The sequence below is a fragment of the Pelodiscus sinensis genome, chromosome 7, assembly GCF_049634645.1.
Source record: "Pelodiscus sinensis isolate JC-2024 chromosome 7, ASM4963464v1, whole genome shotgun sequence".
Taxonomy (NCBI): domain Eukaryota; kingdom Metazoa; phylum Chordata; order Testudines; family Trionychidae; genus Pelodiscus; species Pelodiscus sinensis.
In genome coordinates this window covers 65770197-65794437 of record NC_134717.1, presented here as the reverse complement: position 1 = coordinate 65794437, position 24241 = coordinate 65770197, and the positions used below count along the sequence as shown (strand labels likewise).

Below are 24241 nucleotides of genomic sequence, written 5' to 3'. Positions count from 1 at the left end.
ATGTCACTTCTGCGGTCTCCAAATGGGTTAGACTGTTATGTACATATATAATGTTCCTTATATTTTTAATAGTTTCAGTAAAGAAAACAAAAACAAAACATGACCACTCACAAAAGCCTTCTGCTATATTATTTGCATGATTACCAGAAAGAGGACAAAAACGTCAGTATAGGGATTTCAAAATCAGTGCAACTTTTGGTATTTAAATGATTTTGTTTTGCTTCATTAAAAAATTATTGATATTTAAATGTATAGAATGAAATCCTCGACTCATTGAACTCAGTGGGAGTCCTGCCATTAAATTAATTGCTCACCCACCAATTTCCTCTAGTTCACAGTGTTGTTAGTACAGGTTAGTCAGCCATTACATAAGCAGTGGAGGGGGGAAATTTTACACAATTTATAAAAGACATAGGGCCAGATTTTAAAAAGAAATGTTTTACATTAACAACACTTGTTTCCTTGGATTCATTTTGGAAGCTGCAAGTGCATGCAGGAATGGAATGTCACATCCCAGAGGACGATTTGTGCTTCTTCCATTAGGAAGAAACACAAGGGCTACGTCTACACTGGCCCCTTTTCCGGAAGGGGCATGTTAATTTCAGCTATTGTAGTAGGGAAATCCGCGGGGGATTTAAATATCCCCCACGGCATTTAAATAAAAATGTCCGCCGCTTTTTTCCGGCTTTTAGAAAAGCCGGAAAAGAGCGTCTACACTGGCCCCGATCCTCCGGAAAAAGCGCCCTTTTCCGGAGGCTCTTATTCCTACTTTGAAGCTGAAATTCCCTACTACGATAGCTGAAATTAACATGCCCCTTCCGGAAAAGGGGCCAGTGTAGACGAGCCCAAGAAGTTCCTTTTATTTTGTCTGTTTCAGCCAGAAAGTGACTGCGCAACAAATCTAGCGTTTGAAATTGAAACACCTTTCTCTAACAGTCTTTGCACTTGTCAAAAAAAGACTTCTGCCCAATGATAATCTGGTCTAATGCAATATCAATTCTATGCAGAAGCTTAAAATGACAACTTATTTTAAATTATTACATTCTTAAAAGTATATGGTAAAACTGTGTAATATAATTGTACAAAATAAGCCCACGGGGCCATCCAAATATAAACATGCCTGGCATATAACTATGAAACCACCTCTGGTTCCTTTTGGGTGGAAGCCTGCTGAGATGCGTGCTATAATATTAAGATGAGTGACACAGAAGGCTCAATTTCTATTTCGGACAAATTAATTCCAAAATCAAGTTCCAGAGTTCTAATCTCTGTTTTGTGGCTTCTGAACTCCCAGAAGCATAGGACACAGGCACTACAGGCTGGGTCCATCTAGTCCAGTATCCTGTCTCAGACAATGGGGAGTACTAGGAAGGTGTAAGAACCCTGAATAGCTCATATGGGGTAATCTGCCCCCTGAGCATTTTAGGATTCACCCTAATCTGTAATTGGTTTACGATCTGAAGGATGAGATTTGATATCCCTGTCAAAACTGCTTCATTAATTATGACAATTCTGGATATTCTTAATGTGTATATAAATAATAATCATACCATACTCTTACACAGCACTTTTCATCACGTCCAGTGTCTATTTGATTGGAACTGTAGTCAAGTATTACTGTAAACTGCACCAAACACTCTCAGTTCAACTGATATCATATGGTATTTTATAAGGCTGCCTAGCTTTAACAAAACAAAACCAACACACAGCAATTTAGAGACAGGATAATATATTTTATACATTTTGTATACATTTTATTTCTGTTGGCTCACTTTCATTTTAAGTAACTTTAAACATTTTGATTCCCATAACATACCTGAATCTCAGCTCACCTTTCCATTTGAAAAGCTTCAGGATGATTTTCATAACAGACACTTGATTAAGATAAAAATGCAAAGACTTGAAAGTATCCCCTCTGAGTGGAAAAGCTTGCTTTAGCAAAAGGCAAAAAGATAATTTTCAATATATGGAGAACCTTTAGCATATCATTTTTTTAAAAAAGTTCCACTTCAGTTATGTGGCAACCTCAACACAAAATGTCCAAGACTCAAATATTTTTCCCTAGTGAAAAAAATTATTGCTAGTTGTCTTTGGGAGAGATGGGAAAGAAAACAGGTTTCATGATGTCACCTTTACTCTTTCATTATGGACATACAAATTGAGTGCACAACACCGTATGAGCTGGGATCAGCAGCCTACAGCTAATAATTTTACTCCCTCTTCAACAGAAAGTATTATTATCTGTACATGCAAGGTATCTAGTTGAAAGACTGTTTATATTTTTGGTGAATAAAATACTTAAAAACAAAGATGCATACTGATAAAAAATACCAGTGATGCAGCTCTATGGTGCCTGAAATTTCAGCTGCGAGTTGTTCTAGATTTTAAATGTGGACACGGGAGTGGCACCATATAAATATCTAATGGTTTTTTTTCACCCATTAACTATTTTCTACCCTACAACAGTGTGATCTATACTATCTAGCATGAGGAAGATAATGAAACTATCACCTGTGCAAAGAGCCCATTGTTGTACATGTGTTAACTGTACACTGTTTAACCATCATAATTCTTATAACTAGCTGTACTAAAGTTTTGGGAACCCTGTCAGGGGCTAGGAAAAGCTAGCATATTAATGTGAAGACAGTTTTTAACTTAAAGAACTCTGTATTGTATGATTCATCAGCAAGTGGCAGCAAACGGTCTATGGTTATTAAATCCTGAGCATAGATATAAACAAATGATTCAAGTTTCACCTCTACGTCCAAGTTCCTTTCCATATTCCTACAGAATATTTTTTTAAATTCCTACATTTACAATGTTCTGTTTTACTAACCTATTATCTTTTATTACAGCTAGAATGTCATTGGAAAAAATCTTAAATTATATTTCTTCAAGTATTTATTAACTTTAAAGTTGTTACTCATTTAAATTTTGTAAAGAACCTGAGATACATACTTATTATCAACTTTAAAAAAAAGAATTTCCGGGATCCCATTACAAATCCTTGGTAAGATTAGCAACTACCACTTTGTACTAAACTGCACAATGAAGATATTCAAAAAGATCACTGAACTTTCAAAACAAATGCCAAGCTAAATGCACATTAGAGAAAGGTCAATCCCAAAGTTTAACAGCTGTTGGAAGCCATATTGTCTTTATCTTCTGTACTCATTTAAGTAAATGCATAAAAAGTCATCCATGCTTGATGACTGTGATATATAAAGAATACAGGAGTATTATGAAGAATACAAACGGACACAAGATAACAAAAAAGGGACATGGCTGAAGTTAGCAGAATATGACAATCTTTTAAAGGAACATTTTTTCTACAACTTCTGATTTTCACATATTATGGAACAAAAATAAGAAGCTGTGCAGAAAGCCATTGGCTCCCAGATCACAGATACTAGTTGCACATGATCCTGGAGAACAATTTTTAAACCCTACAACTATGAGAAGTCATTCCTCATATCAACTAAATGTTACTCTTTTATCAAAAAGAATTCTGTAGGTACTCTCACTTACAGTTTCCATATATTCATAGTAAATTAGAATGTCTTAACATTTATGCCTACAATAATACATAAATATATTACATTCAGGACTTCACCCCCAAAAAATTAATCTAATAACTCCCTGAACTTAAAATAAAATCTCAGGAGCGCTCAACTTCTAAATGAGAAATTTAAAGATAGGTAAAAACAGGTTAAGTTTGCAAAGTGAAATTATTTATCAGTAGACAGAGTCCCTCAACAGAGAATTAGCTTAGTAGTAATACTAATTCCAAGATAATCCACCCAGTTAGACCTACTAGAACGTTCACAAGTTATTCTAATTTATTGCTTGCCACATTTTGGCTTCCATCCTGCAAATTTATGCACACAGTTGATTTTGAGCAGTTCCATAGATCTAGTTGTGCTTAACTGTAAGCAACTGCAATACTGTTTGTGGGGGCAGGGCCAAAGATATATATACTGTAATATAAATATTTTGTTTTGAAAGAGCATGTTCTTTACTTGCTTTCACACATTCTGAATGTTTTTTCCCTACAAGAGTTTATTTTACACATGAATGTACTAAAGACTCTAATTAGGAGGTTTAATAAAATCTTCAGGCAACTTCTAGTCTTGATAACTTTTTTCATTTTGATTTGTAATTGAGCAATAATGATTGCCAGGACAGATCATTTCCAGCACATTCATAACCGGCCGGAAATATTTTTTTTCCATCACTTGCCGTAACACACATGGAGTTACTCCTCCCCAGGAAATGTCCTGTGCTGAGGTAGTTACTGCTATTCTAAACTAATTGAAAAAACAGGACTTAAGTGTCTGAAAACCACAAGAACGAAGTCTTACAGTTCCTTCATTCTTAGTAGGCTTCATTTCTTTGAAAATTTTTTAATTAATATTCTATTAATAGGTTATTTTGGACAAATCAGAATTAATTCCCCAAAATTAAAAACTGTTTTTTTGAAGTTGCCACATTACTGTTAATGTATGATAGTGTTCACATGAGCTCCTGGGATATACAAATTGCCTACTTCTAAATAGGTTTGTGCACTACAGACTACATTTCTTAACTTACTAATACTTATTTTTTTCCAGTTTCCAGAGGTAAAAAAACGATGACTTTACAGTGTAAATGGGAGGTAAAGGTATTTTTAAAAACAGAATAAAAAGCTATATGTTAAAAACCAGGTCACAGACTAATAAATACATACATCAAAGACATGAAGTTTTCAGCAGCTGGTTTTAAAGAGAAGGAAGGAAAAAGCTAGCTGTCCAAAATCCATTCTGGCTTTGTCACCCATATGCTCTGCAATTAAACCTCTGCAAATAAAAGAAACAAAACAAGCTAACAGAAAAGCAGAAATTAAATTTTTAGCTTTTTAAAAATTAAGCTACTAAGAAAAATGCAGTGTAAAACCCAATGCAATCTACATCGTTTTCATGCACTTGCTTACATTGCATAAAAAAGGGAATTATTTCTAGCCCAGAAAAATGAGTTCTGGTACTGTTAAATAAAGCCTTCCTGAATTTTTTCTACAGTAAAAGGATTTTCTAGAGAAGTAAACCAAAACAATGTTTATAACAAAATATAGAATTATTGTTGCAACTTATCATCAACTTCCAATATTTGAGCAAAACAAAACATCAATTTGCTAGTTAGTCTCAAAATGTTAAAAAGATGCTTTGGCAGCTAATGCCAGAAAATGATGCCGGAAGCCAGGATTTCCAGAACGACCCCCCGTTCCAAAGTGATGTTCAGTCCATGAATTAGACAGAGAGAGAAAACTGATCCTGCTCTATTGGTTTCTCCACCCAGGCTCCAAGCCCTGCCTTCAGGAATGCTTTAAACAAACACTCTTTGGCAGTTTGATACTTAGTGGCCACCTGCTTAGTGTCATGGTACAGGTTCGGTTTGAGGATCTTTGAGCGCAGGCTAGAGGAAAGCTGCACAAATAAAAAGAGAAAGAAAACAAACTATTATACAAGCAATTCCAGGAACCAGAATAAAGAAAAATGAGAGCATGAGGGCTGCAATTTGAAAGAATGACAAACACTGTATTCTATCCTTTCCGGATAGAACGATACAGTTGATTTGTATCCAACTATATATCACTTCACAGCTCACAGCAGAATTACTGGTCCATTGGAACACTGAGGATCTACTCATTTCCCCAGATACTTTGAAGGTGACATTGAAACCACCAACATATTGTTTGATAGCCACTAGCTGGAATTTTCTTTGCAATCCATCCTTCTGCTCTTCATGGGATAGTGCTCACACACCTGTGTGGTTACAAAGGCTCCCCTGACAGCAGACGAGAGGGTGATGGGTATGAAGTAGTATTCCAGTCCTTAAGTAGGAGATACACACACCCTATGTATAACCTCCTGCTATCCTCCCTGCCCCCTTAAAGGAGGATGGATTGCAGCAGTATGATGGAATCATCTCTCAACTTTACAGGACAGATTAATATGCAGACTACTGCACTGAAGCTCCCAAAGCCATGTAGAATTTCTGCAGAAATGGAACTTCAGTTAGTGTCATCTCAGGGAAATTCTCTAGTATTTGGTGAATCTGGAGTATCTCCAACTGTTGCTCAGAAAAAATCAAAGTTGTAATAATCTCAGGGAGTTTTAGATCAGAAGGGACCACGAGATCATCCTAATCTGCTCAGTCTTTCTGAAACCTCTGTCAATGGCCCTCATACACTGATGCATCTCTGTAGCTCTTCACTGTATAAAATAGCTGGCTGCAATGCAGACTTCCGGAGAATGCTCCCCTGGGGATGCTAGCGTGCCAATCCTCCTCCTTCAAACAAGTAACTACAAAGCTGATGATGGTTACAGGAACTTTTTCCCTTACACACTCTTCTTTAGGTCTGTTCATTATTACGTCTCTCTCAAAGAGGTTTAAGTAGTTCTTTGAAAACTTGTGCATCTGATATTGGCGATAACTGGACCTGAGAGTCTCTACATTTTTTCATTTTATTTTTATTACTATGAGAGACAATGGCAACTCTTTTCTGCACTACAGGATGATATCTGCAGCAGTTTGGAAAAGGTATTCTGCATTTTTTTCCCCCTCGTTGTAGAATTAATACCATTAAAGCATGGATAAGGAAGCATTTTCCCCTGAATTGATGCTGGAAGCTATCAGTTTGTTTCTCATGTTCAACCAACTAACCCATCTTTCATGAATGTCTTTTTGTTTTCCCTTTAATTTTTTTGTGTTTCTTCACTTGCGTCATGCAGCTGTGAATTCACGAGAATTTGTTTTTCATTTGGAAGAGAACATTGAGACACCAATGTTCTACAGAACCATAGAAGCACAGGAACGGACGGAACTTTGAGAAATCATCTAATCCAGTTCCCTGCACTCATGGGAGGACTAAGTTTTATCTAGCTTACCCAACAGGCGTTTGTCTAACCTGCTCTTAAACCTCTCCAAAGATGTAAGATTGTATAATTTCCCTCAGCAATTTATTCCAGTGCTTAACCACCATGACAAGAAGTTTTTCCTAATGTCCAACCCTTGCTGCAATTGAAGCCCATTATTTCTTGTCCTATTCTTAGAGGTTACAAAGAACATTTGCTCTCCCTCTCCCTACATTTTGTAGGATTCTTTTTTGAATTTTAGGTAATAGAAGATCTTCTGGTTAAGCCAGGACAGTCTCTTGCCATACTTCTAGCCAGGGTGACGTGTTTTAATCATTTCTTAAGCTGTTCATGTTCTATTACACCCAAGGTTAAGCTATGAGCGTAAATGAAGGTTGCAACTTTCTTAACAAGCCCAAAACTTCATTTCTTTCAGTTGTTCTATAGCAAATCCACTTTGCTATAGTTTACTTTGGGATATGCTGTGAGCTAATCTTCTGTGATTCTATGACAGAGATTACAGCTGAACAAGACTTATATTAAAAAGCTGCCAAAAACATTGCAAGGTATATTTAAATTATCAGTAAGACTATGTGTAGATGGTGATGATATCAGATTTCATACCTGTACAATCAGTGAACTCATACATGTTATGCTATTTTAAAATATTTGCCTTCAAAGACACATTTAATCCTAAAGAATCCAGAGAAAACTATTTTTTGCATTGTCTGAGATAAGCACAAATCCTTTTTACCTTGCTATTTTATACATTTGGCAATGTTTACCTTTTACTTTGGAAGAATTATGTTTATTCAATTGCTTGTTTCCTACCATTTCCCTCAGCATTTAAATTACTGTACTGAAGTTTACTGATCTCTAAATACTAATCAGCCCTTTGCAGTACTGACATTTAGAACTTTCACATTTACTACAGTATGATGGAGAAACAGTTAGCTAGGCAGTTCAGCACTTTGAAGACTGAAAGCTAAGATGTTATTAGGGATCCTGACTATCTACCAGAAGATTCTAGATTCTGGTGTACTAATACCACATAATGTTGCAAAACTTCTCCCAATCTACTCTCACCAACACCAAATCATAGTGGAGTCGACCCACCAAGAAGCACCCTGTTGTCAAGCCATCAGTGACCCCACTATTCTACAGTTTTACAGCTTTCTTATTGTTTCCTAATAGGTATAAACAAAAAACATGATGTATTCGTGACCCCTTTCACTTTTTAAAGCCACTTATAGATTGAAATTAGAACATCTACATCAAAAGCGTTCATGTACTGGTATATTCATGAAAATATTTCAGAGTGAAATGTTAATTAAGTTGGGGGAAGGGAAGAAGAAAAATATTTAAAACTAATTGGTTATTTTTCTGAATAAATCTTAGTTTCTTTTACACAGCCCTGCCTGTTCTGCTGCCTTAAAAAGACAGAGATGTCTTCCTTTCACATATGCTTGTGAGAAGCGTCTCTGAACAATGACAGAGGACTAAGAAGATGCCAGGGGGCGAAAGTGAACGACAAGTTCAAGTCACAATCTCAGCACCCAGCTGTCTATACAGCTGTACTTCAATGCCTTGCTGCACTGTAATGAGAAAGGGACTGCTGTAGGAATACTGATTCTGCTGAAATAGCTGGCTCAAGTTGCTATCGATCCAACTGCTTTGGATAGAGGACTCTGAAAATCTGAAGGATTGCCATCTACTGCTGGTACCTTTCAGCTTTTCCAGAGTATCATCTATCATAAGGCAAAGCTATCCAAACTCTCAAAAACAATTCTTTGACTTTTACCTCCACTTCCTCGGGAAGACCAGGGGAGCCCAAGCGCAGCGACTACCTTTAACCTCAGTAGGGGTAGGATTTTACCTCACACATTCTCAAATAGGAACGCCTCATTACACTAAACTACAGACTCCCCCCAGGGGGTGGCTTCTTTGTCATAGGTTGGCTCGGGGTATGATCTGGCAAATCTTAGTCATCCTGATGTGTAACCTCAGTATTCCACATGCTAGGCTCCAGAGGAGCTACCACTGGTTGAACCTTTCTAGTCCAGCACCTTCAGGAGCTACCCAGTGCCAAACCAGAGAAACTGCCAAACCATGGGAGTTCAGTATTGTAACAAGTGGGTCTCTCTTTACTTATATTCTGCCAAGGTAAAGAAACAGAACATTTCTTGAAATGTTACTTTATATATAACTGTACTGATACTCCCTACATAAGCCCACGCCCAGGCAAGGCTTATCAGCTCTCTCCATAACTATGTTTTAGTATTATAAAATGTTATTGTACTGGCACAAGGATATAAGTAGCAGAAAACACAAGCTTACACTTAGCAGCATTACTAACACTTCGAATGCTCTTGGGCTATTAAGAGACATTTGGGGTAAATTAGAGCTAAATAACAGCACAGAACATTGAGAGCCAGGACTGGTGGTTGTAAACAAACTTTACGGGACAGTGGGAAAGTTGGCCACACCCACAATAAGTGGCCATTCAGGTAACTAAAATCATGCTTGACTATGGATGTTGCTGAACTAGAATGGTTCAACCTGAAAAAGTCCAGCACCTTGCAATTATTAGCAAAGCTTAAAGGGGTTATCATTTTTACTTTACTTATTTTAGAGGCAGTTAATTAGCTCATCACAAACATTTATGCCAGAAATGAGCATATTAAAGAAAATGTGGAATGAAGACATCTCTCCCCCATTTTTATCTATAGTTCAGTAACACACAAATTAGGAACTTCAAAAACATTTTAGAAAAGGCTTTTTATATCCACGCAACTGCTACAACACAGGAAGCCAGCATAACTTATTAGAAAGGTGGTTATTAGACTGAGCAAAACAGAAACCCAGCACTAAAAAATGAACACAGACAGACAGCTCCTTCTATCCTTAGATACATACCTTTGCATGAATACGCATCCAGCGACTGTACAAAGCGTGCTTACAAAGGCGAGATGCACGACCCATCTCATCCTTTCCAGTTGTGGCATTAATAATTTCAAGAGCAGTATCGCCTACTGTCCAGTTTACACTGAAATTAGGTGCTTTTCCTGGTTGTCGGGCTTCTGCATTGCTAATACCTGAAAGGGAAGAGATACACAATAAAAATGTGCAATTCTTATAAAGTTGTCAACAGATGAAGGCGTGATTGGACAGCCGACACATATCATTTCATTAGGTATTTTTATAGCTGTGGCTCTAAAATACCTTCATGATTTTCAACTGCTACTTGAGGCTTTAGCCATGTACATTCCATTACTATTTATGAGGACTGTGCAGCTAAGGTGTACTCTCCTGTTATCACTCTCACTACTGCATATCTGCTTTATGAGAAATCTGAAAATACACACTTGTGCTGGTGACTGTAGGCAAGGTAAAAAGATTATAGAGCTCTGTAACAAGGATCACATCAAACAGTACTACTGGAGCATCACAGTATACATCACATCTTGGGTTGATCTTAGGTTAGCTCATAAACTAACCAACAGCTTAATACAGAAATGCCCAGGTTCCCTAGTCTTGTTAGTAGCCCTGCACTATATGTGTCTAAGTACTCTTAAGTAGAAATAGTGCCCTTAATCAGTTCTCACTCATGGTACAAAGAATATAAAAATAGCACATACATACAGCCACATGAAATGGCTCAGAGAAGATTTCACAAAAACTCCGGCTAGAGTCTCGTAATACAGAAAAGGGATCTATCTATAATAGCTGGTAATAGCTTAATGTCAGGTTTAGGACAACTTCCTTGCTGTAGTCACAAACAACTTGCTTACAGTACATAGTTTGCAAACGTTTGAGAACTTCAAAATTATGTCAAGTATCAGAGAACATCAAAATTATGTCAAGTATTCGTGTTAGTCCGAATCTACAAAAGCAAAAGCGGCGAGGAGTCCTGTGGCACCTTATAGACTAACTGAAGTGTTGGAGCATAAGCTTTCGTGGGCAAAGACCCACTTCGTCAGACGCATCTGACGAAGTGGGTCTTTGCCCACGAAAGCTTATGCTCCAACACTTCAGTTAGTCTATAAGGTGCCACAGGACTCCTCGCCGCTTTTGCTTTTTCAAAGTTATGTTACTGTTGGAACACATTCAGTTACTATGCAGCCTTCTCCATTAGATACTTGCCACTAAGTAAAGGTCTGTTGAGCGTATACAGAGGAGGTAGATCTTCTATCTCTGCTATCCGCTGGTATACTGCTCTGGACAGATGGTCCCCATGATATAAACTCCCCAAGATGATACTAGAGAAGTAAATTGGCTCCACAAAGAGGCTAAGTAAGGATCCTTGAATACCCAACACATTCCACCTAGGGAGAAGAGGAAAAAAAATCTTTTTAACAGAATAAAAGGAGACCATCTCAATGGACTAGAGATTCAGACTCTTCTATTGTCCAGAGTCTGACCTTATTATAGCCAATTATCCAGCCAGAGGCTCACAGCACAGCTCTTCACCATGCCCGGGGCACACACATTGTAACCCTGAATGTCAAAAGGTGCCGCCAATCTGCCACGTGGCAGCCAAACCACCATTTCAGAGGCAAAGTCCATGACTCTAGCTCCCAACTGCCATAACTGGTGAGGCCTATTCAAATATCTTAGTGTATGGAGAGGGATGAAATCTTGCCAGCTGAAGGAATGCCAGTCACTCTTTAGCATGAAGGGGACACTCATGACTTCAAAAGAGATCCAGTCAGGGAGAAAGTCCCTTTCCTAGGGTCAGAATGCAGGAGACAGGGAATTTCCAAAGATTGTCCACCTCCCCCTAAGAAACAATCTTGTCCCCTTCACCCACAAGTTGCCTTGCCCCTCTTACTACTTCATATGGAAAAGTGCAACTCTATAGCTACTGCGGTATCTATGGCTCTGCATAGGGCAACATTTACATCCATGTTCAAAAGCATCAGGATTAAGATGACTGCCAAGCATTTAAAAGACTTTAAAAACCACAATCCCCATGCTGGGGTATTTGAACCAGTCTCTGTCTTGCAGTATTCTGCAGGGACACTTTGGCTGAATTCCTGTATCAAATGCAACCATAATGGTGTCCAAGTGAATGAAAAAACAGGGGAGGTACAATTAGGTTTCCTCTGGTGCCCTTGCATAGCAACTAACTACAATTGCAGTTTTTGTGCTCCTCTGAGCATAGGGCTTGTGGTACCACTCTTAGTAAGGTGCCAGGAACAACTGAGACAGCCAAGAGAAGCACAGACTGGAGGTACAGTACTACTTTGAGCTCCTGAGGGGTGGCACAGCTCCATCAGCACAGACCAGAGGCTATCAGGTAGAACTTAAGACATGGCTAAAAAGTGCAAAAGAAATAATCAACTCTATAAGAGCTTTGTAAAATTATTAAAAGCTCAAAGCAACTATTTACTCTCATAACCTTACTATCATGAGGATGGAAATGAAATCACCATATATTAGTTTACCTACCTGTCATTAAAAATGTTTGTCCCAGGTTATGGGGAGAGCAAGTAGTATATTGCAGTAATGCAAAACATGCAAGGGAAAGATTAAGGCACATTTTATATTATACTATCATTAGATTTGCCAATAAAATATTGCAATATAAAAATAAAGAAGTTGTAAGAAAATCTATTTCATTCGTTTTAAAGCTATACAAGGATTACTCCACACATATGTAAAAGACTATATTGATGATCATCTTTATATGTGAGAAGCCAGTAACAATTTTAGAATCAGACCCACTGAGAACATTTGTAGACTTTACCAGAAGGAGCAAGCAGATATTTATATGGCATTTTAAAGCAGCAGCACATGTGGAGCCCGGGTTCAGCTGGACCCCAGGCTCCATGAGGGTGCTTCCTCTTTGAAATGCACAAGAGCGCCTGCTGGGGCACTCCCGCCAAGATGGCACACCCGCGTGCAGCCCAGAGTCAGTGGGACTTCCCACTGGCCCCGGGCTGCACATGATGTTCCGCATTCCTCCTTTGAAATGTGAGAGAGCCCCAACGGGGGCTCTTGTACATTTCAAAGGAGGAATGCAGAAGTGTATATTGACTAGTCGAGTAATGGATGGAAATTCCATCGACTCCTCAACTAGTAAATTAATCGTTAGTTAACATCCCTAGCCTGGGGATTATAGTGGATGAGAAACTGAATACGAGTCAACTTCTCGTAGTTGCATTAAGAGGAGCACTAAAGTGACTGTTCCTATCTATTCAGCACTGGGGAGGCCACATCTGTAGACATGTGTCCACTTTTTGGGGCCCTCTAAAAAAAAAAAAAGTTGTTGACAAATTGGAGCAAGCCCAGCGGAGGGCAACAAAAATTATTAGGATGCTGGGGCGCATGACTTATGAGGTGAGGCTGAGGGAACCACTCTTATTTAGTCTGCAGAAAAATGAGGGGGGGGGAGAGATTGATAGCCGCCTTCAACTACTTTAAGTGGGGGGTCCAAAGAGGATGGAGAGAGGCTGTTCTCAGTGCTGACAGATGACAGAACAAGAAGCAGTTGTCTCAAGTTGGAGTGTGGGAGGTCTAGATAAGATATTAAAAAAAACTATTTCACTAAGAGGGTGCTGAAGCACTGGAATGGCTTACCTAGGGAAGTGGTGGAATCTCCGTCCTTAGAGGTTTTTAAAGGCCTGGACTGAGAAAGCCCTGGCTGAGATGATTTAGTTGGGTATGATCTCTCTTTGAGCAAGGGGTTGGACTAGCTGACCTCCTATGGTGTCTTCCAACCCTAATTTTCTATGACTCCCTATCACCACTCCCATTAAGATTTTATCATTGTTCATCTCATTATTATGTTTATTCGCTACTGCTGCTTCTCTGAGAAAATATAAACACAAATGATGCCATTTTATTTAGAATTTCATATAGATACTGAATAGATCCAACAATTATGAGTTTGCATGCACAAGGCATAGATTACGGTAATTTGCTGGTGTGATTCAAGCTTGTAAATTAGCTTTTAAAACTACAGAAAGGCTGATCCTACAATTCCTAGTGATGCAAGCAGGCCCACTGATTAACTGGGCTACTTCAACTGAACAAGGAAATGCCAGATTAGATTTTAGATCCAGTGATTAGTTCTGGTCTATCATAGGACATACACCTTTATTATTAATGAAGTCCCATCAACACTGTAATGCAGTTTTTCACCTTTAATATCAGCTTTCCTGACAACTTGGGCTGGTTGAAAATTTTTCATAATTTTTCTGTTTTTCTCCCCTCATTCTCTCACCCCTTCACACTCTCTCTCTCTCACACACACACAGATAGGCTTTTTTTCTGTTACAAGGAACTTATTTTTAAATGTCTTTTCTGCTATGCAACATTATGATGTTCCATCAAAAATCCTCTAAACTGATTTAGAAATGCTACTGCAGAAGGTCATGAAAGTTTTAGTTTAGGTGCCTCATGTCTCTAGACTGAGTTCTCCAGCTGAACTGGCCTCTGAAAATCAGTCTCTCATTCAAAGTGTGCAAAAGAGTGCTGGCTGGCTCTTTCTTGCTACAGAGTACCCGTCTCACTGCCTCGGAAATGACTGTTCTATGTTTCAGTCATTTTCTTAGCCCATAAAACAATTCCTAGTACAAAATCTCTCTCCGTTATTATATAATTTAACCTCAACCCACACTGATTGTTGCTGTCTGTGTAGTTGTTTCAGGGATTTTATCCAACTAGCAGTTAATGCGCATACACACACACACACACACACACAAATTAATTTTTAAAAAATTCTAATATTTATTCAGTTCTCTCTATAACACATTAGGTGAACTTTGTAAAATTATCATGTATGTTTCTTTTCCCTTTATTCAGTGTGCACTTTTTAATCTCTGCTACTAACAGCCTCAGTGATACACACTTTTTTTGTACTTCTTCGTTTTTCCTATTTTCTTTTTCACACTTAATATATGACAGAAGGGAAGCCGCAGAGCCACATCACAATCTTTTAAATAGGTAGAGTCATGGTTTCCCTGCTATGCTGTCAAACATCCACCTCAAACTAACATATGCCCTTGGCCAAGTATGCTGCAAACACTTGATATTTCTGAATTTATTATTCAAACCAATTTCATTTCCGTATACATGAGAGAGAGATATATATGCCTAATTCTACATCAATATAGCAGCACAGACTTTGCCAGCATACTTGTTGCTGTAATAATGGGAATTTGTGCTGCAAGTTTTAAAAATTCATTGCATAGGAGTTTTCAAACTTCATTGCACTGCAACCTCCCTCCTAACAATGAAAATTACTACACAACCCCAGAACATTCAGGAGGCCTGTAACCTGAGTCCCAACATGCAGGGCTGAAACACTCAGGCTTTGGCCTCTGGTGTTGGGGCTTGGGCATCAGGCCAGAGGCCCAACTTGCACAAAGTCTAAGCCAGACCCATTAAAATGGCATCACAACCCACTTGGCGGTTCTGATCCACAGTTTGAGAACCGCTGGTATCAGAAACATATTTACAGTACTCTGGAGCAACAATAGGAATGAGGGTGTGTAAGTATAGAATTTCCATTCATCCAGATATTCAGGATATGCAAAAAGTAGATATTAAGAACACCTTTCAGTGATGTATGTTTTAGGATGCTAAAGGTAACCAGGGTCCTAATTTCAGAATAAAACCAGAATAGGGAAGAATACCGAACACTTAATATCTTACCTAGCTATCTTGTCACTGCAAGACATGGTAAGTAGTCTTTCTCCCTGTAATACTCCATCCCATGTCTGGATTGTGGTAGTAGATCTGACAGGAATTGTCCCTTCTCCAGATTCTATTTTTGTCCGGAGCTGTCCTCTTGCTTTACGATTTGGATGTCTGTCTCCCTGATCTAAGTGACAAAAATTGTTTTAAGTCAATTAAGAAACAACTGTATAGAAGGTGTTGATTATGACATGAGAGAAGGCAATGCATTTTTATGCTGTTAACCATCTTGGAAAAGGACACAAAGATGGATACCAATTTCTATTACTCATATTGCTTCACCATCAAAGCTCATTCTCGTATAAAATATTCTCCACAATAGGTATGTCATTAAATGAAGCTCTTCAAGAAAGAATATCTTAGATAAAGCATTTAGTTCTGAAGTTCAGATGTGTGCATTTCGATGCTAGAATGAAATTAACAAGCCAGTGTAGTTGTAGCCATGTTGGTCTCATTATATTCTAGAGACGAGGTGGATGAAGTATTCTCTATTAGCGAACCAATGCTTTCACCAACAGTGGTTGCTCATATAAAAGGTATTACTTCACTCACTTTGTCTCATTAACAAATCAGAAATTCAGAGAAAACCAACAAAAATTAATAAAAGGCAGCAATAATGAGGAAACACCCAATGAGTTACATAAAGACACATAGGGTATGTCTACACTACAATGTTAGTTCGAACTAACGGATGTTAGTTCGAACTAACATTCATAGGCGCTACACTAGCGCTCCGCTAGTTCGAATTTAAATCGAACTAGCGGAGCGCTTAGTTCGAACTAGGAAAACCTCATTTTACAAGGACTAAGCCTAGTTCGAACTTACTAGTTTGAATTAAGGGGTGTGTAGCCCCTTAATTCGAACTAGTGGGAGGCTAGCCCTCCCCAGGTTTCCCTGGTGACCACTCTGGCCAACACCAGGGAAACTCTATTGCCCCCCTCCCGGCCCCGGACCCCTTAAAGGGGCACGGGCTGGCTACGGTGCCCGTGCCAGGTGCAAGCCTGCCAGCAGACCCTGCACCTGGAACGGCACAGAGCCACCCACCCGATGCCCCCCAGCCCTCCTCCTCTTCCCGGGACCAGGCTGGCGGCTCCCGGGAGCTTGCCCGGGACCACAAGAGGCGGGCACCTTCCTGGGCTAGTGCAGAAATCGTGGACCTCGTCCACTATCTCCGCACTAGGCACAGGAAAGTGGCCGTCTAGGGCAGGAGAGCTGCCAGCCTGGCCACCCAGGAGCAGGTGTGCATGAAAATCAAGGGGGTCCACTGAGACCCCCAACCCTGAGCGCTGAGCTTACAATGGCTGTACTGGGTCACACCAAAGGTCCATCTAGCCCAGTAGCCTGTCTGCCGACAGCGGCCAACACTAGGGACCCTGGAGGGGATGGACCGAAGACAGTGACCAAGCCATTTGTCTCGTGCCATCCCTCTCCAGCCTTCCACAAACTTTGGGCAGGGACAGCACTCCTACCCCCTGGCTAAGACTACTCCATGGACCCAACCTCCGTGACTTGATCTCACTTCCCTTTAAACTCTGTTCTAGTTGTAGCCTTCACAGCCTCCTGCAGCAAGGAGTTCCACAGGTTAACTATTTGCTTCGTGAAGAACAACTTTCTCTTACTAGTTTGAAGCCTGCTACCCATTCCTTTCCTTTGGTGTCCTCTAGTCCTTCTTTATGGGAACTCATGAAGAACTTTTCTGAATGCACCCTCTCCACCCAACCCCTGCTTTTAGAGACATCTATCCTGTCCCCACTCCATCTCCTCTTTTCTAAGCTGAACAGTCCCAGTCTCTGTAGCCTCTCTTCATCTGGGACCTGTTCCCAACCCCTGATCATGTTAGTTGCCCTCCTCTCTCCCAGCCTTTCTCTTCCCCTCTCCCACCTCCTTTTCCCAGTCTCCCCCAGTTTTGTTCAATAAAGACAGAGTCAATGTTGGAAGAAACGTTATCTTTATTTTGTACATCAGGAAGGGGGGCTAGGGAAGGGTAAGTGGAAGGAGGTGAGGGAGGAATGGGGTACGAGCCCCCGATGGGGAGGACTGGGCTGGCTCTGCGGGCTTCTGGGGGTGGAAGCTCTCCTGCAGTCCCCCAATTACCCCCTCTCGCCAGATGGCAGCCTGCGGCAAGTGCAGCCGGTCTGATGGCCGAGTGCTGTGATGTGCCCAGTGTGGGCACTCCGGGCACTCCAAGACAGGACTGGTTTTCAAGCGGGGCACCCCTGAGAACTGTCTGTCCGGGGTCGGGGTCGGGTCCCTTTAAGTGCAGCCCTCGGCTAGCCTGAGAGAGCATCTCCACGCTCTAAGTCCTCCTCTGATGCCCTGCCAGCCATCCTTAAGCGCTGTTCAGGGTCCACTCAATGTGGACATGCTAGTTCGAATTAGCAAAACGCTAATTTGAACTAGTTTTTAGTTCTAGATGCGTTAGTTAGAATTAGCTTAGTTCGAATTAACTAATTCGAACTAAGTTAGTTCGAACTAACTCTGTAGTGTAGACATACCCTCAGTGAGTTACTGACTTACCCTAACAGAATCCAGGATGTTCCCTGGCTCTAGTCTCTAAAGCAAATGGCCAGTGTCCATTTATATTTTAAGTAAATGGTCCACATTTTCAAGAGGAGGTCTTTCTTTAAAAAAAAAATAAATCCATATACAGAAGGCCAGAAGTAAAAAGACTATTTACTTCTAATGCTGACATTCATCTGTAATCAAATATACTGTGAGCAATTCCTTTATAATTACTATCATACCCTCTTGTGCTGCTTCATGTGGTGAGAAAATCCTAGCATCTCCACATGGGGAGGTACTGATATACAAATGAAATTGGACATTTTCTTTCAGTTTAAATCCTCCTCGTTCAGACTTGATAAAGATGGATTTTTGTTGATCTTCTTTATTACTGAAATAGGAAGAGAAACAAGTCTAGTAGGTTAAGCACAATCTAACTTACTATACATTAACATTATTAAAGTATGGCCTCAAATGTGGTACCTAAAAGTTATTAGAAGCCATACAGAATGAAAAGAAGCTAGAAACAAAAAATAAAGAGGACTTGACATTGCCCAGTGAATGTATAAAGCACCATTAGTAAATGAAAAAAAATTATACAATTGCTGGTCCATTGGCTGGCATTTAAATTTTACTTCCACAAATTCGAAGAACAGCTGCATAACTAAAATGTGTTTATACTATTTATGAACTATAATAAACATGTGAGAATATAATACTCTTATGGATGCTCCTTAAAATGAGTATTTTTGTGTGAACTAACACTTCACGACGGAGGCCAGAGTTCTCAATTTAAAATTTCAGCAACTTCTGCTATTTTATAATTTTTTTCAATGGGACTACTCAGCTTTTGGTTACATTTCAAATAATCATAAGATAGCCACATAATATTCGTAACACAATTCATGTCCTTAAGCTTACCTTACGAACAGCTCAAGTTGCGTATAAAGAAATTTAAGCAGGCACCTTCGAGATATAATTTCTGCATGACAATCGTTTAATGCAAGACCACGGTCACTCATGTACTCTCCATTTATGCATTTTGTCCCTGTGGAAACACTTATAACCTGGGCATCCTTCACATCTGTACCTGGGAAACAAATTTCAGAAAAAAAATGTAATGACCAAAACATTAATAAATGACTATTTTTTGGAATCCACTCTCTGGGAGCCCCCTGCAATCTCATGCTGCTTTCTCTGATTCAGAGGCAGCAATATAATGTGACAGCAGCCCCAACCTCCCTGCAGACCGAGATTACTCTGGCATCACACAGAGCAGCCTCTGTCCATGGCAAACCCAGGACCTCTGCCTGATACAGAGCCAGCACCAGCTGGGAAGGTGGCTCGGCTGAGTCAGTGCTTGTGGGGAGCCGGTTCCCACCTGTCCCCAACTTGCTATCTCTGTGGAAGGCAGCAAGGGAGGAGTGCAGACAGCTCTGCAGAACTAGCACACACAGAAAGAGTGGCTTTTAAAGGAAGCTTTAAATGACATCATGGTACTAGAACTACAGGCAGTCCCCGACTTACGCGGATCCCACTTACGTCGGATCCGCACTTACGAACGGAGCTTTCTCGCCCCGGAAGTCGGGGCGAGAAAGCCCCGTTCGTAAGCTGCTCCGGTGCCCCTGGTCTGCTGGAGACCGTCTCCAGCAGACCAGGGGCACCGGGCGGGTTCCCGCGCTTCTGAGGCTTTGCCAGAGCAAAGCCTCAGAAGCGCGGGAACCGCTGCTGCTGCCCCTTGAGACCCGGTGCCTGTGGTCTGCTGGGGACGGTCCCCAGCAGACCACAGGCACCCGGACTGAAGCCGCAGCCGCAGGGGGTCCCGCGCCTCTGAGGGGACCCGGCAGCAGCGGCAAAAGCCTCAGAGGCGCGGGACCCCCCCGCGGCTGCGGCTTCAGTCAGGGTGCCTGTGGTCTGCTGGGGACCGTCCCCAGCAGACCACAGGCACCCAGACTGGAGCGGCAGCAGCGGCGGTTCCCCGCGCCTCTGAGGCTTTGCTCTGGCAAAGCCTCAGAGGCGCGGGACCCCCCCCGCGGCTGCGGCTTCAGTCCGGGTGCCTGTGGTCTGCTGGGGGCCGTCCCCAGCAGACCACAGGCACCCAGACTGAAGCCGCAGCCGTGGCGGGGTCCCTCGCCTCTGAGGCTTTGCCAGAGCAAAGCCTCAGAGGCGCGGCACCCCGCTGCCGCTGCGGCTCTGCTCCCCGTGTCCCTGGTCTGCTGGGGGGGGGGGGGGCGCAGCTAGTGTGCTCCCCCCCCCCCCCAGCAGACCAGGCTTTTGTTTTGGACTCTGGGGCAGAGCAGCTGGGGCGCTGCCGATTGGTCCTGCAGCGCCCGTGGGCACTACTGGACCAACCCGGCAGCACCCCAGCTGCTCTGCCCCAGGTCCTGATTCAGCCGCTGCTGGTCAGTTTCAGCAGCAGCTGAATCAGGACGTCTGGGGCAGAGCAGATGGGGTGCTGCTGGGTTGGTCCAGTAGCACCCCAGCTGCTCTGCCCCAGGCGTCCCCAAGTCAGCTTCTGCTGAAACTGACCAGCGCTGACTACAGGAAGCCCGAGGCAGAGTTGCTCTGCCCCGTGCTTCCTGGAATCAGCTGCTGATCAGTTTCAGCAGCAGCTGACTTGGGGACGCCTGGGGTTCTTAAGTTGATTCTGTATGTAAGTCAGAACTGGCGGTCAGTTTCAGCAGTGTCTGAATCTGGACGCCAGTTCCGACTTACATACAGATTCAACTTAAGAACAAACCTACAGTCCCTATCTTGTACGTAACCCGGGGACTGCCTGTACTCACATTCTCAACAATACAAGTTCTAGGATATCCAATCCCCAGGATATTTTTTGGTTAACAAAACTTATTAGTAGGAGACCCAGCATTTCTGCTTCTTGTCAGAACACACAGTCTTACTATGCACAGCTCTTGGTACCACAGATGCAGGAGCACTTGCTGTATCCCTCAAGGGTCAGAGTGACCAGGATCCAGAGGTAGAGGCACTAAAAGTGCTTGGAAATCGATGTACAGGGTGATTCTTGGAGCCTAGGTTGATGGCTAGTCTTGCTCCTTCATTAACAATTTACATTTTATTTTTATGAGATCTAATTTTTAAGAAGCAGTTTTTATATTTGGCTCGTATATGCATGGATGTCTTCCTAACAATGGAGGCATGAAGAGTGCTTGTCACTGACTAGGATAGCTTCCCAGCAGGAAAGAAAACGCTCCAAGCCTGGGAATCCTGGCATATCCCAGAACAAGCTCTGAAATGGGGAAAGAACTCCATCATGATTATGCACTGAATATGTACCAGAACTGGTATTTATATTGTGTCTATCACCATGGCATCTCAGCACTTAAAAGTAGTACCGATTTTCTTTTTACCTGTTGTCATAACAATTCCAGCAAGAACTTTTCTACGTGCATGGGGAGATGTGAAATTATCAGTCAAATCACTGAATTTATCCACAACCAAACGTGCAACAGCATCAGCTAAAACCTGCAGAATCACAGAAATACATGTTAGAAAGAGTCAAACAAAAAACAACTATGCCAACATTTAATGTGATGGATTTAAAAAAAAATCACCACATTGTTAATTTTTTATTCTCCTCTGATATTCGTTAAACAAAATTTCCCGGTATCCACTACCTCTAGGTGTCCCCTGCAGATATCTAGCATCTGATTTTCCAGAGTACTGAGCACTCTCACCTCCTAAATGCCTCAACTGGAGTTTTGGTTCTTGGTCCTCAAACTGAAAACCTAAAAACTCAAGGACCTAAAATTAGGGACAATTTTGAAAAACTGGGCCTGGGTGAAGAAATGAATGAATGGCAGAATGATTCAGTGCTTTTATTTCAACATACATTATTTCGAAGTCCTCAACATGAATCATTGCTTTTATCCTTTTGTGTCAAAAATATTTCATTCCTATGACTTAAATACTTATCCCACCTGCTCCACTGACCCTATCCTACCCCACCTCCTGGCTTAACATTTCCTCCCTCACTGTTTTCCACTTCTTCCTCTTTTCTGGGTGATTTCCCTCTCAATATAAGCATTCTTGAGTCCTCACCACCTTAAAATACCACTCACCCATGACACAATTTCTCTCTCCAATTATCATTCCATCTCCCTTCTTCTCTTCCTCTCTAAGATCACTGTAAATGTTACCAGAATTTCTACGTGGAATTTCTTGGCTTCAATTTCTTCCTAGATTCTTTCCAATTTGGTATTCACTTTCTGTGCTTCACGGACACCAGCATCACCAAAATCTATACCGGCCTTCCATGGCCATATTTCAAAATCCCTTGACTGTCAGGTACCTTTGATACAGTTGTGCTCTTTTCCAAATCTTGTTCTACTTCAACTTTGATGACTCAGTCTTTTCATTTTCCTCTTACCTCTCTGTCTGATGTAGAAAAAGCTTAAATACTCAATACTATTTTTGCCTCAGCCTTCACAGACAAGGTCCGCTCTCAGATTGCTGCACTGGACAGCAAAGTGTGGGGAGGACATGAGCAGTCCTTAGTGGTGAAAGAACACATTAAAGACTGTTTAGAAAAGCTCGGCATGCACATGTTTGTGGGGCAAGATTTTATGCATCCAAGGATGCTGACAAAGATTGCAGCTGCCTGATTTAACTGCAGAGCTGTTGGCCGTTACTTTTGAAAGCTTATGGCGATCAGGTAAAGTCCTAGATGACTGAGATGACAGAGTCCTAGATGAGTATACAAATATAGTGCCTAGCTTTAAAAAAAGAGAAGAAGGAAAATCCAGAGAACTGCAGACCGGTCAGCCTCACCTCAGTTCCTGGAAAAAGCATGGAATGGGTCCTCAAATAATGCTTTCTGAAACAGCTGGAGGAGAGGAAGGTCATTAGGAACAGTCAACATGGATTCACCAAGGGTTGCCTGACCAACCTGATTGCCCTCTATGACAAGATAACTAGCTCTGTGGAGAGGGGGAAAGCGGTGGACGTGATATACCTTGACTTCAGCAAAGCTTTTGATATGGTCTCCCATAGCATTCTCACCTGCAACTTAAGGAAGTATGATTTGAATGAATGGACCATATATAAAGCAGACAGAAAGCTGGCTAGATAGTCAGGCTCAACAGGTAGCGATCAATGGCTTGATGTCTAGTTGGCAGTCGGTATCAAACAGAGTGCCCCAGGGATTCATCCTGAGGCTGATTTTGTTCAACATCTTAATTTATTATCTGGATGATGGGATACTACTCTCAACAAGTTCATGGATGACACTAAGCTAGAGGGAGATGTAGATAGGCTGGAGGATAATGACAGGTTCAGAGTGACAAATTGGGCTAAAAGAAATCTGATTAGGTTCAACAAGGACAAGTGCAACGTCCTGCATTTAGAATGCAAGAATCCTATGCATTGCTAAAGGCTGGGGACAGGCTAACTAAGCAGAAATTCTGCAGAACAGGACCTGGGAATTACAATGGATGAGAAGCTGGATAGGAGTCAACAGTGAGTCCTTGTTGCCAAGAAGGTTAATTGATACTGGATTGCATTAATAGGAATGTTGCTAGCAGATTGAGAAAAGTCACTATTCCCCTCTATTCAGTACTCCTGAGGCCATGTCTGGAGTATTCCATCCAGTTTTGGACCCCCCCCCCCCCCCTACAAAAAAAAAGATAAGGATGAATTGGAGAAAGTCCAGTGGAAGGCAATGAAAATAATTAGGGCAGTGGTCACCAACCAGTAGATCGGCATCTACCAGTAGATCCTAGAACCTCTGACATGTGATCCTGAATGGCTTGGCCAGGAAGCTATCAAGTACTGGCACTTCAGCTGCCCCTCCACCCACTGTCATGCAGTTTCTGTCCTCTGTCTTGGAGCTGCACCCCCCGCTTCTCCTGGGTGCAGATGCAGGTGTGGTAGGGAGAAAAGGAGGAGCTGATGTCAGGGTGTCCCTCCTCCTGCAACTTCTGTACCCTATCTCCACACAGAGAGAAGGGGATGGAGGACGGTTGGCAATGCAAATCTGTCACACTCACCCACTGTTTGTCATGCTCACAAACACACACTCCTTCACTTGCATCTCCCAACCCAAAACGTATATGGCGGGGGGTGGTTGTTACTTCTGTTACTGCTTGCAAAGTGGGCTATTCTTGGTTTTTGACTGGTCTGTGCATTTC

The 24241-nt window shown here is 41.5% G+C and overlaps 1 protein-coding gene across 5 annotated transcripts in view; it reads right to left on the bottom strand.

Annotated features, from left to right (window-relative positions):
* Positions 1 to 1711: 1711 nt before the first annotated feature.
* ADARB1 (adenosine deaminase RNA specific B1) overlaps positions 1712 to 24241 on the bottom strand; it is a 92626-nt gene continuing 70096 nt past the window's right edge. For 4 of the 5 annotated variants that reach the window (XM_075934164.1, XM_075934163.1, XM_075934162.1 and 1 more), the window contains 7 exons: positions 21464 to 21578; positions 19017 to 19185; positions 18338 to 18486; positions 15552 to 15720; positions 11034 to 11215; positions 9807 to 9985; positions 1712 to 5459 (listed from right to left, as the gene is read on the bottom strand). In XM_075934164.1, coding sequence (XP_075790279.1) covers positions 5283 to 5459; positions 9807 to 9985; positions 11034 to 11215; positions 15552 to 15720; positions 18338 to 18486; positions 19017 to 19185; positions 21464 to 21578 — 1140 coding nt within the window. In that variant the 3' untranslated portion in view covers positions 1712 to 5282. The remainder of the gene's footprint in view (positions 5460 to 9806; positions 9986 to 11033; positions 11216 to 15551; positions 15721 to 18337; positions 18487 to 19016; positions 19186 to 21463; positions 21579 to 24241) is intronic. The other variant, XM_075934165.1, reaches the window with a different exon arrangement.